The sequence below is a fragment of the Semicossyphus pulcher genome, unplaced genomic scaffold (genome assembly GCF_022749685.1).
Source record: "Semicossyphus pulcher isolate SPU_LCO1_2020_fin unplaced genomic scaffold, fSemPul1.0.p SCAF_16, whole genome shotgun sequence".
Classification (NCBI taxonomy): domain Eukaryota; kingdom Metazoa; phylum Chordata; class Actinopteri; order Labriformes; family Labridae; genus Semicossyphus; species Semicossyphus pulcher.
Window position 1 is genome coordinate 18,004,287 of NW_027211670.1, and position 14,497 is coordinate 18,018,783.

Here is a 14,497-nt window from a genome sequence, read left to right on the forward strand (position 1 = left end):
AGAACAGGACAGGTTTAAAATAAAGCTGAGACAGCCACAGAATAACATATTATTCATTAAATCTGCTCCATGTTTGCTCAGACATTTCTAAAATCACTCAAAAGACTAAATTGAAAATGTAAAACAGAGGCCTGCCTTCGCATCATTGATTGAGAGTCCTTCTTTCCCACCTCTGATCCACTCTGACTCGTTGTGTCTTTTGTGCGCGCCCCTGTCTAATGAACCTAATCTGCTGAAAACACAGCGATGAGCTTTTCACTCTGCATCGACAAACAGCAGCTCAACTGGCCTCTTTCTCCGCCCCCATCTTTAACACGGCTATGAGACCTCTAATTATGCACCGATTCAAGTAGCTTTTCACAAAACACAGTGTTGTCCTTTGGAGCTGGAGAGCGCTCACTGAGCTAAAAGGACGGGCCCGCATGTTTGGAGGTTGAGCAAATTCATTTGGTTTGATTAGTTCTCTGCTGCAGCTTCAAGTTTGGATTATAAGGTGATTCATCAAGTGGTTCATCTTAAACATCCAATGTTTTTGTATTCCATAATATGTGCACAAAAAAAATGTCATTCTGCATGACAGGAGCAAAGTGACAGGCGTGCATGTTGTGTGTGTCGTCTTAAGGCCTTTCTAAATGATGTGCATAAAGCACATACCAGGGATCAGCTGTTTATTGAACAAATCTTCCATCATCTCATCCATGTTCCTTCAGTCTTAAAGGGACATCAGGATGACAGCTTACAAATATCAAGAGTCTATAGCATTTTTAATATCTTTATCTTCTGCTTATAATCAAATTATCGCATCACAGCTGGTCACATTGATGCTTTGTGACACGGACTAATGTAATTTGCTGCTTCCAACCACTGGTATTAACTACTTAAAGTGACAGGAACAAGACCTGTTGAGTCATCCTCTTGCTTTGCTCTCCCTTTTTGGTTTGTGGTTTTTTTGCATGGCTAATTTAAAAAGCCTTTATCTCAATGGTAAGCATTCAATTTGATGTGGACCTGCAGCACTTCCTCACTAATAAAATTACACTGAAGTCAATAAGCTTTGGTCCAGGATGCATTCTCAGTGCGTATTGATTTCTTGTGCACACAGGTGGAACAAATGATACCGGACTATTTAATAAAACAGACGAGTTACAGCTCCCACCATATATATTCTATATCATTCTGTCTTTGTTTTGGTATAAGACATACTTCTACTTTTAAACATCTACTTTTAAGACTCCTAATTATTCTTCATTATGTTTTCTGTGGCTCCAATTATTGCGTAAATTGTGCGTAATTTGCGTAATATTTGTGCCAAGGCCAAATTGAGATGTGACAATCCCTGAACCGTTTATTCAATTTACTGACAGGTGATTGCGGCTCGCGCACGCCCCCTCACCCCCCAAACCCCCCACCCCCGCGACACTCTCCTCTTTAATCTAATTGGATGATAAGTGGGTGCGTACTGTTGAGCCCGGAGGCAAAACGCTCGCGCGGCCTTTTTTTCTTTGGAGTCTATTCTCGTCACAGCCCCTTGCGGTTTCCATCTCAAAGCCCATTTGCTATTGTACCTGCCCAATCGCAGAGACAGAGCGCGTTTAAACTCGGATGGCATTTTTATTTCATCACTACAATCCGGCGCAAGTTTGACGCAGTGATCTCTGCGCTCTCAAGCTGATCGTCCTCTGGAGCTGGAGCGACTTTTTGTTTTTGTACCTCTCTCTGTGTCTCTTTTTACCCACCATTTAAACACCGACTTCAAAACTAGACACTGTTTTCCAGGTGTTTTTCACCCCTTGCTAAGTTTTAATGGTGATCCACATCGGGCAGTAAACGGTGATGGCAGACTCTGATGCGCAAGAGACTCGCCAACCAGCCAAAGACTCGCCTTTCTCCATAAAGAACCTGCTGAACATTGAAGACAAACCCACAAAGCCGAAGAGCCTCCTCGGCTCGTCTAAAGGAGTGTTTGAGGGCAGCTTCTTCTCTCGGCTCGGGGACTTGTCTTTCCCTCGGTTTGAGTTGCCGGCACAGAGAATCGGACTGTCAGCGCAGTATTTGGAGAGAGCGTCTGCCTGGTGGTACCCGTACACGCTCGGGACTCATCTCAGGACCGCAGGTAAATATTATTTTACTGTTATTCTGCAGATGAAGGAAATGTGAGGTCCCGGCCTGGTAGAAATCAGGGGATATCATATGAGTAAAATGGAATAAACGAATAAAATCAAAATGATAAAGAATCAACTCCCAACTCTCTATTTAATAGTTATAGCGTAACAAACAAAAGAAAAATGAAGCATTTCCCTCCATTAATCCGAATGTACAATTAATGAAAATACACTCAGGTTTAATGGCTTGCATGAACAACTTTGAATACTTTATCTTTGTCTTCCGTAGGGTCTGAAAAGGCCACCCTGAGGGAAGCTTCCCCGGCACCGGACAGGAGCTCCCCTGATCTCCAAAAAAGTGACCAAGATGCCAAAGAGGAAAGCGCAGATGAAGACATCGCGCTGGATGAAAGTGACTCTGAAGAGCCAAAGAAAGAAACCGACCAGGAGGACGACTGGAGGAGAAAAACGGACGAGCTGGACGCAGACAGGAAGCCCTGTCGGAAGAAGAAGACGCGCACGGTGTTCTCCAGGAGTCAGGTGTTCCAGCTGGAGTCCACCTTCGACATAAAACGCTACCTGAGCAGCTCGGAGCGGGCCGGCCTGGCCGCGTCGCTGCACCTGACAGAGACGCAGGTGAAGATCTGGTTTCAGAACCGGAGGAATAAGTGGAAAAGGCAGCTGGCCGCAGAGCTGGAGGCGGCCAACCTGAGCCACGCTGCGGCGCAGAGGATTGTGCGCGTGCCCATACTTTACCACGAGAACGGAGCCCAAGACACGACCGGGGGCCCCGCTGCAAACTCACCGGGCAGCCAGTCGCTGCTGGCGTTTCCACACCACATGTACTATTCCCACCCGGTGCCGCTGCTGAGGCCTGTTTAACGCTGACTGCGTCATTACGCGCTGTACATATGTTTTTAAATGAGTAAACATTCGAAAAATAATGACATTTTGTATATTTTGTAGATTTAAGGACACAATGTTACTTATTATTATTATTATTATTATTATTAATCCTGCTGAAGCGTCCTTGAGCAAGACACATCCGGATCAAATTGTTACAGGAGGAAAAATCTAAAATGATTATAATTATTTAACTTTTATTATTGGTGTAATTGTTACAAGTTCAAAGTGGGTGAATATATTTGATTATTTTTTCTTTGAACAAAAAAAAACAGGGTTGACTGTCTATATGTATTTTACAGAGATTTGTGTCAGTGTTTGTAGCAAAAAGTGTGAAATTTAATATTTTGATATTTTCCAATATTGTGCAATACCGTTGGCTTCACGTTAGGCTACCAGCTTTTGTCGCCTTTTGTTCACTTTTACAGAAAAAAAACAGGCAATTATTTCTTTATCTCTAGTGAGGACAATCATTTGATCCTTTAAAAAAAATCCCCCCCAAACTGCAGGTGATAGGCATTTGTTTTTATGACGCAATGTTTTGCCGGTCATTTAAAGCCATGAAACAGCCAAAAATAGCCTCTGTTTTGTGTATGTTTATTTCTCTGATGTTGTTATTGGAATTCTGTATATTATTATTATTATTATTATTATTATGGTCTCACACTCAGTAAAGATTTCGTTCCAAAAATAAATGTTTTTCTCTTTGGTATAATTGTGATGCACATGGGGGAAAAAAGTAGTGGTGACGAAAATATTTAGTTTTTTAACATTCGTGAGGATGGAGTTGTTTTTCTTTTTTATAGTACATTTTATCAGTACATTTGGGGTCTGCGGGGATCACGGTGTTCTACTTCCAAACTAAAATACCCCGAGATGAATTGGATAATTCTTACGCTCAGTCATGGTCATCTTTATAAAAGTGATGACTTCAGAAATTTTGGACGATGGCCCAATTTGAAACCGCATTTAAGAGCCATTTTTCTGGATAGGATTATTTGACTAAGTTACTGTCTGATCTCTTGCTGGAGGGCAATTGTTTGTTACATTGTTTGTGGTAGCCTATCTTAAAGGTCTGACAATAATAGAGATAGGCCTACTGCTCTCACAAAAACGCTATGATGTTCGCTATTAAAAGGCTAAATTAAAGTTCATGTTTTCAGATATTTAAAATATTGATATTAATTTTAGAAGGCATTTTTTCTATTTATTGGCGTGTGAGAAAAGACGGGGAATAGCATTTGACTTGTTTGACTTTGACCAGTAAGAAATTGTTATTCAAGTAAACGAGACATATTTGGGCAAAATTCTCAAATCATGAACAAGAACGTGAAGGGAGGCTACGTACAGAATCAGTATACCTCACGACAGCATAAACGCGGAAATAGATCTAAATATAAATAGGCATATATTTAAAATATAGATATAGGCCTATATAAATATCACATAATATCTATTTACAGTAAACGGAACTGCTCAATCATAGTTGGCTGTCGTTATTCCTTTGTTGGCTAATTTACTGTTTAACTATGGTCCATTATAGTGTTTTATGATGAATGCATTGTATCGATCTTAAATGATAAAATAATGAACAATTATACACACTCAGAACATAGCCTACATCCTGCGTGTCAGCGAGACACGCAGGATGCGAGCGAGCGAGCAGTCCTGTGTCATGTGACCTGTATTGAGACAACGGAAATAGACGTAGAAGGTAAAGCAACCAATCATATCGCAGGCGGGAACTCGAACATTCGTATCAACCAATCAGCATCCTCTGGAGCATGGACAGCGCTTTCAATGGAGTTAGCTTCACGACGCCACATTGCTTTGTAGCAGAATTCACGTTATATATTTAATATAGTATAGTGTACCAAAGCAAAATAATAAGTCCTGTTGAAGATAAGAATCCGTCGCATCTGAACGACATCTAACTGAAGCGGTAAGTAAAGTTTAGGGCATGTAGTCAACGTTATATGCATGCTAGCGTTAGCGCCACTGTTTTAAGTTGAACTGGGCTCGGTGTAATTGCTGGATGCAACAGTAACGGAACAAGTCAAAGCGGTCGAAAACCCGCTAAGAAAAGCAATGTAACTGTTCAATCAAGTCTTACAACAGAAAACAATGTTATTTACCATGAATGTTAAATGCTACTACTATTATTCGGTGGAGCTATGTGGCTAAATCCTGAACCACTGTCACTGAGCTAGGCTAACAACAATGAGAACTGTTGATCAACCTGTATGTAAGTCACTTACTTCCAGTGTTATGCCAGAAAATAGATAGCGGATGCATGTTTTTTGTTTCCTTTAGGAATAAGAAAGGAGTAACCTACAGCTGTAGTGTAAGAAAATGCTGCTTGAAAGGTCTTAGCCACATGCTATTACTAAAACAAAACACTTGGCTTTTGCTCTGGTCAAACACAAAGCATGCCTTTTATAATAACAAATCTATTATTTTGAATCTAATAAATTTCATTTTAAATTAAATTTCAGCGCTAGATCTAGGTTTGTCTGAAATTATACCAACATGCTTCAACACAACAACAATGTAGAGATTCAATGTAATATATCTGTAACAATCATTACATGCCTCAAGGATATGAGTATACTATAATTAATATACTTTCTGTTTATGTCAGAGGTGTGTTGATTAAACTCTGAACATTTTTCAAGCTCTGGTGTCTTCGTGTTGTTGGTGAACTATATTGCACAGCACATTAAAGTTGTTGTATCCATCCCTGCTTTTTTTTTTTTGTATTGTTGCATTTAAACATGTAATTTAATCAGTCAGGACACAGAGTCATCTTGAAGCATTCAGTTCAGTTCAGTTCATCTTTATTGTCAGACTCAAGGTCCATTAGTTAAAAAACCATACAACAAAAGACAGGGTATAATGCATACAAAACTAAATAAAGGGGAAAAACATTCCCAATTTGTATAAGATTTCCCATTATTACATTTCAATGTCAGATTAAAGTATTTGCCTCTCCTTTGCAGATGACGGGCTCAAACGAGTACAAGCTGAACCAGGGTCCGGAGGACAGCATCTCTGCTGTCAAGTTCAGCCCCAGCACCACACAGTTCCTGCTGGTTTCCTCCTGGGACTGCACCGTCCGTCTCTTTGATGTCGGAACCAACACCATGCGGATGAAGTACCAGCACACGGCTCCAGTTCTTGACTGTGCTTTTTATGTAGGTCACTTTTTTTATGTAGGTTCACTTTTGTCGCGCAGAAGCATAGAAGTCTGGTCTATACAAATAACATTTTCCTTTTTACTTGCAGGACCCGACACATTCTTGGAGTGGAGGTTTAGATGCCCAATTAAAAACTCATGATTTGAATACAGACCAAGGTATGTCACCAACATACAAACTACCTTTAAAAGGTTTCAAGTATCATCACCTAAGCCTGTCTCAGAGCTTCACATTTGTGTGCTCAATATGCTGTTCATATTTATTCACTTTTATTCTCTGTGAACAGACACAATAGTGGGAACACATGATGCCCCTATTCGCTGTGTGGAATACTGCCCAGAGGTTAATGTTATGGTAACAGGGAGCTGGGACAGATCAGTACGCCTGTGGGACCCAAGGACGCCCTGCAATGCTGGCACCTTCACTCAGCCTGAAAAGGTAGATCAAACGAGACACTGTATACTGCATAGCAGTGCACTTTGCAGGGTTAATGAGTGACTGTCAAGCAGAAACATCAAACGCCCACAGTGTACTTTTTTCTTTGTGCATGTTTCTTGTCACCGATTTAATGTTGACACCTTAATGTGATGGTGCACTATATCCCCTTTCCCACTGGTCAAAAAACACCAGGCTTTTTTGCTAAGTGGGAAAGGCTACAATCAACATTCAGAACCAGGTCAAATGACTCTGCAGGAGACCCGGGTAATTATTGCCTCGGCTCAGCTCGGAAATGATGGGAACACAAATCACTAGTCGACATGTTAATCTCCACCCCCTTTCTGGCACGATGCATTGAGGTTCCGGCCGCTGTCGCGTAAATACAGAAGAAAAACATACAACAGCGAGATGAGAGAGCTTCTTCTTGATTGAAGGTAAAAGGAAATAAGGCGACAGGTTTCCGGTGTGTTTGTGACATCAGACGGTGACGCAGCAGAAAAGAGGAGTATACTCCACTGGCAATAGGAAAAGAGACAATCGGTATTTATTAGCAGGTCTTCCCGGGTCTGAAAAACCTGCGTCAACGCGCTAATTTTGGTGGGAAAGGGCTATAAGAGGTAGCCAATAAAGATGCAATGTTTTCCAGGAAGTAAATCCAATTGGGTTGTGGCCTACATATGTAAGACATTTTTAACATGTAATATATACAACTTACAGTGGTGAAAATGGTCATGCTTAATTGTGACTCATAAATAGTTGCCTGTGTTTCTGCAGGTATCAAGTGAGACTTTTGGTATTGCTCATGTTGTGTCTCATACTTGCTGTCTTTCTTAAAGGTGTATACCCTCTCTGTGGCTGGAGATCGGCTGATTGTTGGCACGGCTGGAAGACGAGTCCTGGTGTGGGATTTGAGAAACATGGGCTACGTACAGCAAAGAAGAGAGTCCAGTCTGAAGTATCAGACTCGCTGCATCAGAGCTTTCCCCAACAAGCAGGTACCCTTTTAACATCACTGTCACATGAGCTGTGTCCCAATCCGCGGGCTGCAGCCTTTGAAGGAGGCGGTCCACGGAGGATACTCCATTCATAGCCTGCGTAGACCGTTAAAGCCGAACTGAAATGAGACGGTCTGGTCTGCCCTTGCATCCCCAAACGCCGTTCCTGTCGCCTAGCAACAGGTAGCTAGCGGGCTAACTAGCTAGCATAACTAACTAAGTATTGTTTTAAAGATCATTTGTGCCCTTTTTTTTTCGCTAGCCATTTGATTGAGTTGAAACCAAGAACTTTTACATTTTAAAGTGTATTCCTCGGCCGTTTAAAAGTCCACCCTTTCGTTTGAATTGGCACGCAATGCATCTTGGGATACGGTGGATGTACCCAGTGGATCCTTCACGGCCCGAGAAACGGAGGACGCATTTGAAGGAGCCTTCGAATAGGGACAGCCTTCAATGCCCTTCTGTGATGCAATCGGCCTTCAAATACAGCCTTCGAAGGCTGCAGCCCCTGGATTGGGACACAGCTAAAGTGTCTGCACTTCTCATGACAGATGGAGACAACAGTTAATATTTGGAAGACTCCTAACAGAGCATCATGTTACAGCTAATGTGAGGAAGCTGTTGCTAAATCCTTATTTTCTGTCTTGGCTTCAGGGATATGTCTTGAGTTCAATCGAGGGACGTGTTGCTGTGGAGTACCTGGACCCGGGCCAGGAGGTGCAGAAGAAGAAGTACGCCTTCAAGTGCCACAGGCTGAAGGAGGAAGGAATCGAGCATGTTTACCCTGTCAATGCCATCTCATTTCACAGCGTTCATAACACCTTTGCCACAGGTACGGCTGGCTAGTTAGTGCTCATTTAGGGGGACTTTGTTTTTTATTGCTCATAGATTTCCCTGTGACCTTTTAGCTTTGAGCTGGCAAGGTTAAAGGGCAACACACACTCATAGATCCATATCTCAACACGGTCTAAGTCTTTTGAGGTTAACCTTGACTGTCTCCTTCTACCAGGTGGCTCGGACGGCTTTGTGAACATCTGGGACCCATTCAACAAGAAGCGCCTGTGTCAGTTCCACAGGTACCCAACCAGCATCGCCTCACTGGCCTTCAATAACGACGGCACCATGCTCGCCATCGCCTCCTCCTACATGCACGAGAAGGGAGACATCAACCACCCAGAGGACGCCATCTTCATCCGTCATGTCACAGATGCCGAGACCAAGCCCAAGTGAGTCCTGCTCACCTCTTGTCCTTAGTATGATGCCGGTTCACTGCTCGCTGAATGCGTGAGCAGCTGCATTAACAAGGAGCAAGTCCAGCTGCAGCATATGCTGATCTCTATCTCTGTCCGCCCACTTTTCAATATCCGACAGTTGAAAGATGGACGGATAAAAACTCAAAAATCCTCCCACCATGTTTGCTGTCATAAATATACACTCGGTGACCAGACAAATAAAACCTGCTGTACACTGTTGTATAATCCAAACAACAGGGCTGTTAGATTTAAATGTGTTCAATACTGATTCTGTGTTCATCAGAAAAGGCAAAAACAATATTGGAAAAAAAACAACAGTGTTTAATACCAGAAAACTTTAATTTCAGTTTTGTTGCATTCTTCTGAGCACGTGAAGCACACCTCAGCCTCCTAAAGCCCTGCAGTAAATCTCATACATGTAGGAGTAAAGCAATTGGCTGGCATTATAAATGTAGACATTTTCAATTAGGTCTGAAATTAATGTTTGTTTGTTTGTTAGCATTTTATGTCATTTATAGAGTCAAAAAGAATGTGATAAAGAAAAGTGTCCATTGATCAGAGGCCAAGGTGTCTTGTGTTGCCCAACAAGCTCTTTGATTATCAAAATACAGTAGTTGAGACAAACAAATGTACAGACACACAATGTTATTTATCATGAACTATAATCGGCTGCAGATTTCTGCAGGAATATTTATGCCCAAGGATTTACCCACTTCTAAATGAATGACAAAGGTTATGCAGAAGTCTTAGGCCCAATCTCGATTTCCACGCTCACACGCATTTCTGCAGACTTTGCCTGTGGGAATTACCCACAGTTCATAGCGAACTTGGGCACATACACAAACGTGATTGTCCAGCCCTGCAATAAATGTAAACAAATTTCGTACAATGAAGTAGCATTCAGTAAAGTTTGAAAAAAAAATACAGTCGGCTTTTTTCTTAATAGATTTAATAGCACATCTGGTTTTCAGACAACGTGTGATGCCATGATCGTGTGTCCCATCCCTTGTTTTTATACAGTTCTCAAACCTTCACGGATTTAAACTCACGCACTGCACGCCGGACGCCATTATAGTCAGTGAGGGTTCAGTGCTTAGGCTTTAGGGTGGAGATCGGGATTGGGCCATAGTCTGTATATAGAAAATGTTGACTTTGTGAAGGAACACAGGAACGAGTTTAGAGCAAATGTTCCTCCGATGTCTCTCATAACAACTTTGGAGCAAATGACTCCCCATTGATGATCCAAATGTAATAAAAAAATGTAGTTTTTTTTACGTGTTATTTGTTATTTCTACCAAATTTTTTTCATACATGCAGGTCTCTGCACCTGCATGAACTTTACATTGTGTTAACACACATTTTTTTCTTTTACAGTTTATTCAAACAAAAAAGTATTTTTATTATACATTTTTTCTTCAGTTTCGAATTGACAATTTATAGTTGTTTTATCAATTTGAACCCACTTTGAGTGTCAGGTGTATGGGTGTTTTTTTTCCTCAGACTGTGTTGAACCTCAGACAGAAATAGTCCTATTAATCAGTACTAATGTAGGGGCTATCACTAGTCTCCAAACACTGGTTCAGTGATTGCTCCTGAGTTGATTGAATCTGCTTCTTTCTGTCCTTGGTTTTACAGGTCAACCTAAGTCCACCTTGGAATGGTTCCCAATGCTAATGAAGCCTTAATGACATTTGGGTTGTCTGCTGGCATCCAGTTTACTATTACAATATTGTTTCATGGCATCTCTTTCTGTTCAAATACAGCAGTTGTTGTTTCTTGTAAGTAATGTTTGTTAAAACCTTTCCTCTCTTTTCCAGCTCTTGTTAAATATTTTGTTGTGTTTGTGTATGTTCTGTTGTTTTTCTCAACTAAAGCTGATTTTATATTCACCTTTGGTCCTTTTGGAGTTATTAAACATGATCTGTTTTTATGAACAATGTGTTGCATTTAAAATTCCACTGAAGCTTTCATTGGATCAGTCTTCAAACACTGACTTTGACATTTGCAGAATGATTAAAAACAATCTACCTCAAACAGCATAAAACCACATAATACTTGTCACACATGCTACCTGCAAAAATGAAGCTGAGAAATGCCAGGAATGTGTCGGGGCAGAAGAGGCCTTTCTCTTGATGATGTGTTGAGGGAAAGCGATGATCAACTCGTCTTGCCGAGGGCTCCACTTGCCCTCAGACAGTGACCCGTGCTGATAGATATCAGAGGCCTTAAGAAGCAGATCCTGCTTTATTGTTGGGAAGAAATTGGGAGAAAACCAATAAACTGGATGAAACCGGCTACGCACAAAGATAAAATGATCATGAGACTTATTTGTAGAATGTTCCTCTTATTTTAATGGTGCATCATCAATTGAGCACCCTGAGTAGTAAATTCAGGCATGTAGGAGCAAACGTACACTGCTGACCATAGTGCTACACATCTTTATGGCTACACTGGTGGTTTATTAAGTTATATATAGCCTACAGAGAGAAAATGTAAAGCCAACTTTCCCCCCAGGCTTTTTTGTTTAGTGGGAGAGGTTACAATCAAATCACTCTGCAGTAGGGATAGACCGATTATCGGCGCATTTATTCGGCATTTTGACGCATATCGGCATCAGCCTTTTTTCTTTTTTTCTTTTTTTAAAAACGACGGCCGAAACAAAGTTAAGTGTTGGAGTTTGTATTATTCAAAATTTTGACGCCAATATTTTCACTTTTACTGCAAATGAATATCGGCTTCAAATATCGGTTATCGGCCTCCTTGACTACTAATAATCGGTATCGGTATCGGCCCTGAAAAAACCATATCAGTCTATCTCTACTCTGCAGTAGACCCGGGTAATTATCGCCTCGGCTCCGATCGGCATTGATGAGAACATACAACCCGGGTTGACACGCTAATCTCCGCCCCCTTTCCGGCTGCCGCTCGTCTACACCCAAGCCTGCATCAATGCGCTAATTTTGGTGGGAAAGAGGTGTATAAGAGTTCAATAGATTCTACAGTTTTTTATTAATGTCGGAAATACGTTTTTTATCAGATGTTTCGGAGGCGGAATACTTTCTCCATCGCTGAGTTTATCAGCTGCTGTTTAGCAAGTTGTCACACTGGTGACAGAGTCAGACGCGACACAGACCTTTGTAATGCAGTGTTCAGCTTTATATGAATGGGAATAGTGAACGCGCCGCAGTGCCCTGCAAAAGTCTAAGTGGTGTCTCTTTCTCCTCAGTTCAGATTTTCAATTGCAACTAATGCAATTTGTGAAGCCCTTCAGCCAAAGCAGAGGAGAAGATATAGATGTCAATTATTCTATTTAAGAGCTCCAATTTTTTCTAATGGCTCTATCTGCCGCTGCGGTATCCTGGAAATGATTAGTCCGGATCGGTTAAATGATGTAACTAATTCCCATGATTGTCGATAATGAGTCCTTCTTTGACGTCAAATTATGACTGCAGCTTAATATGAAATGGCATTCATTTTGGGACGTGATTACAGCCCGTGCAGTTGGACAGAGAAAAGGCCGGGGGTTTGTTGTTGAGGCTTCAGTGAATTTCCTTGTTTCCTGTCATCTTAGGCTTCTGCTAAATTGGAAAATTGAGTTATTTGAGTGTACATTAAAACTGTTAAGGTTGTCTTGTCTGTATTGGCTAGCTTTGATTAAAGAATGAAGTAATGTAGCAGCCTGTTTGTCCATTACATTAAAGCAATTACTGAATTTTGTGACCTCAACACACAGCTGGAAAAGAGATACAAATGTAGACCCTTATAGGATTTGTTAAACTGTTATTTTTCAGATTACAGCAGATAAGTCTGTCGCATTATCTATCAGCATCTTCCTTTAAATCCATCCCCACAGATCTCTCTCCAGCCTAGTTAACCACATCTGTGGTTGTGTGGCCGGGCTCTGGTTTCCAACCGCTCAAGTGTTGCAGACACTTTGGCTCTACATGAAAGCGTTACATGACAATTAAAATGGGTGACTGTGCTCCAACAGCCTGTCATGTGCATTTAACCCAACCACAAAAGGCTCTTATGTTCACTCAAGAGGGCACGGATGACCTTCAAGCAGACACCTTATCTCTCAGGACCGGTTTCTAATATTATATCAAGCTGATGATACCGTCCCTCATGAGTCGTGCAGAAATGGGGAAATCACATGATGCATCAGGAAAATATTGACAATAATCTGTCTTATGGTTTGTCTTGTGTTTCACTGGCACATGCTGCAGAGCAGAGGTGAAGACGGCAGCACCAGGCAATAATGAAGCTTAAAGATGCATTTATTTATCTCTAACATTCCCTGTAGTTACACCTGAAATAAACGGTCTCATTGCAAGGTTTTCTGACCTATTTGAAATGTTCCTTCTCTTTTCCAATGGTACATGAATGTAGCAGTTCAACAAATCATTGAGATGATAATTCTGTCGCTGAAAGCAAAGTGTGACTGTGACTCTTATGACCACCTTAGGAACATGCATGAAGGGTTTTAGATTTGGGGTTGATAGTTTCTAATAACCAAACAATTTCCTGGCTTGGAGCAGAAGCTAAGTTACTTTCATGAATTGCCCTTGAAGTGATAATCTCAAAGATCTCAATTTCGTTCTCTTTGGCGGCACCTATGGTGATAAATGGTAATTGCGGGAGCACAGTTCCCAGTTATCCAGACAGTGTCTCATGTGTGACGTCCACGGTTGGCTCCGGTTGTAACTCTTGATTTTCCTCGCTGACGGTCGCTTTCCTTTTTAGACTGTTTGCCTTCATCTGAGCGTCGAATTTGTTTCTTTTTTTTTTTACTTAGAAGAAAGACTCTCCAACAGAGAATGCAATGGGCTGTTTGATGACGTATGACAGGTTCTCACCTTATAATTACTATCAACTGTGCACTTGTTAAAAAAGAAACGATTTGGGCGACTCTGCAGCTTGGAGGAAAGGTGGTCAAATAATTGATTGGAAAGATTTTCCTGATGACTTACAGATCCAGCAAAGACACTACTTTATACCGCACAACCTGGCAACCCAAACCTCCCCATGTGAATGAATACTGCTGAAGAAGTTACTTCACCATTAGTGCAATTATTGAAATGCCTTATTATAAAGTCTTAACAATGGTAAATGTAGATTCAAAAGAGAGCCTAAAATCTGGCATAGGAGGGGCGCTGGTTTAGCTCAGCTGGTAGAGCAGTCAGCCCCACGTACAGAGGCTACAGTCCTCGACACACTGATCGCAGGCTCATCATTTGGTGCATGTCACCCCCTGCTCTCTACTCCCAACATTTCCTGTCTCTCTTCAGCTGTCCTATCCAGTAAAGGCAAAAAAATCATCTTTAAAATCTGGCGTAGGAGTTTGAGTGACTATCCAATGTTCCAATCAATCAACTTCGGTCACTTGCATAGGTGTGTGAGAAGGTCTTGACACATATCCAATAACTAATGTCCAGACTGGAAATGTATTTGGGTGATGTTCCCATTCATTGCAAGAAAACATACAGAAGGTGAAAACGGTTTGATCCCTCCACTTATGCCCAACTAACTTCCTATTGCCCGTGACCTATAAACACCTGACCTGACCCATCATGTGACTGATTACCCCAACACAATACACGCTAAAAATG

The 14,497-nt window shown here is 41.4% G+C and overlaps 2 protein-coding genes across 3 annotated transcripts; both read left to right on the plus strand.

Annotated features, from left to right (window-relative positions):
* Positions 1–1,833: 1,833 nt before the first annotated feature.
* Positions 1,834–3,647, plus strand: LOC138593377 (homeobox protein HMX3-B-like). Its single transcript, XM_069664371.1, has 2 exons — positions 1,834–2,113; positions 2,392–3,647. The coding sequence occupies exons 1-2, from the start codon at positions 1,834–1,836 to the stop codon at positions 2,982–2,984; spliced, it is 873 nt and encodes a 290-aa protein (XP_069520472.1). The 3' UTR covers positions 2,985–3,647.
* A 1,172-nt stretch (positions 3,648–4,819) lies between these two features.
* Positions 4,820–10,773, plus strand: bub3 (BUB3 mitotic checkpoint protein). Of its 2 annotated transcripts, XM_069664368.1 has the most exons (8): positions 4,820–4,947; positions 6,005–6,199; positions 6,291–6,360; positions 6,489–6,640; positions 7,477–7,635; positions 8,290–8,467; positions 8,645–8,861; positions 10,524–10,773. In XM_069664368.1, the coding sequence occupies exons 2-8, from the start codon at positions 6,005–6,007 to the stop codon at positions 10,531–10,533; spliced, it is 981 nt and encodes a 326-aa protein (XP_069520469.1). In that variant the 5' UTR covers positions 4,820–4,947; the 3' UTR covers positions 10,534–10,773. The 2 variants fall into 2 exon arrangements, with proteins under 2 accessions (XP_069520469.1, XP_069520470.1); XM_069664369.1 differs by lacking the exon at positions 10,524–10,773 and having other exon boundaries at positions 8,645–10,075.
* Positions 10,774–14,497: the final 3,724 nt, after the last annotated feature.

What these genes read in the sequence shown, in the direction of transcription:
- LOC138593377 (XM_069664371.1), top strand. Translation starts at nt 1,834, where the DNA reads ATGGCAGACTCTGATGCGCAAGAGACTCGCCAACCAGCCAAAGACTCG. An exon ending in GACTCATCTCAGGACCGCAG is followed by an intron (nt 2,114 to 2,391) that starts GTAAATATTATT and finishes TGTCTTCCGTAG; the next exon opens with GGTCTGAAAAGGCCACCCTG.
- bub3 (XM_069664368.1), top strand. Translation starts at nt 6,005, where the DNA reads ATGACGGGCTCAAACGAGTACAAGCTGAACCAGGGTCCGGAGGACAGC. An exon ending in TTCTTGACTGTGCTTTTTAT is followed by an intron (nt 6,200 to 6,290) that starts GTAGGTCACTTT and finishes TTTTACTTGCAG; the next exon opens with GACCCGACACATTCTTGGAG. An exon ending in TCATAACACCTTTGCCACAG is followed by an intron (nt 8,468 to 8,644) that starts GTACGGCTGGCT and finishes TCCTTCTACCAG; the next exon opens with GTGGCTCGGACGGCTTTGTG.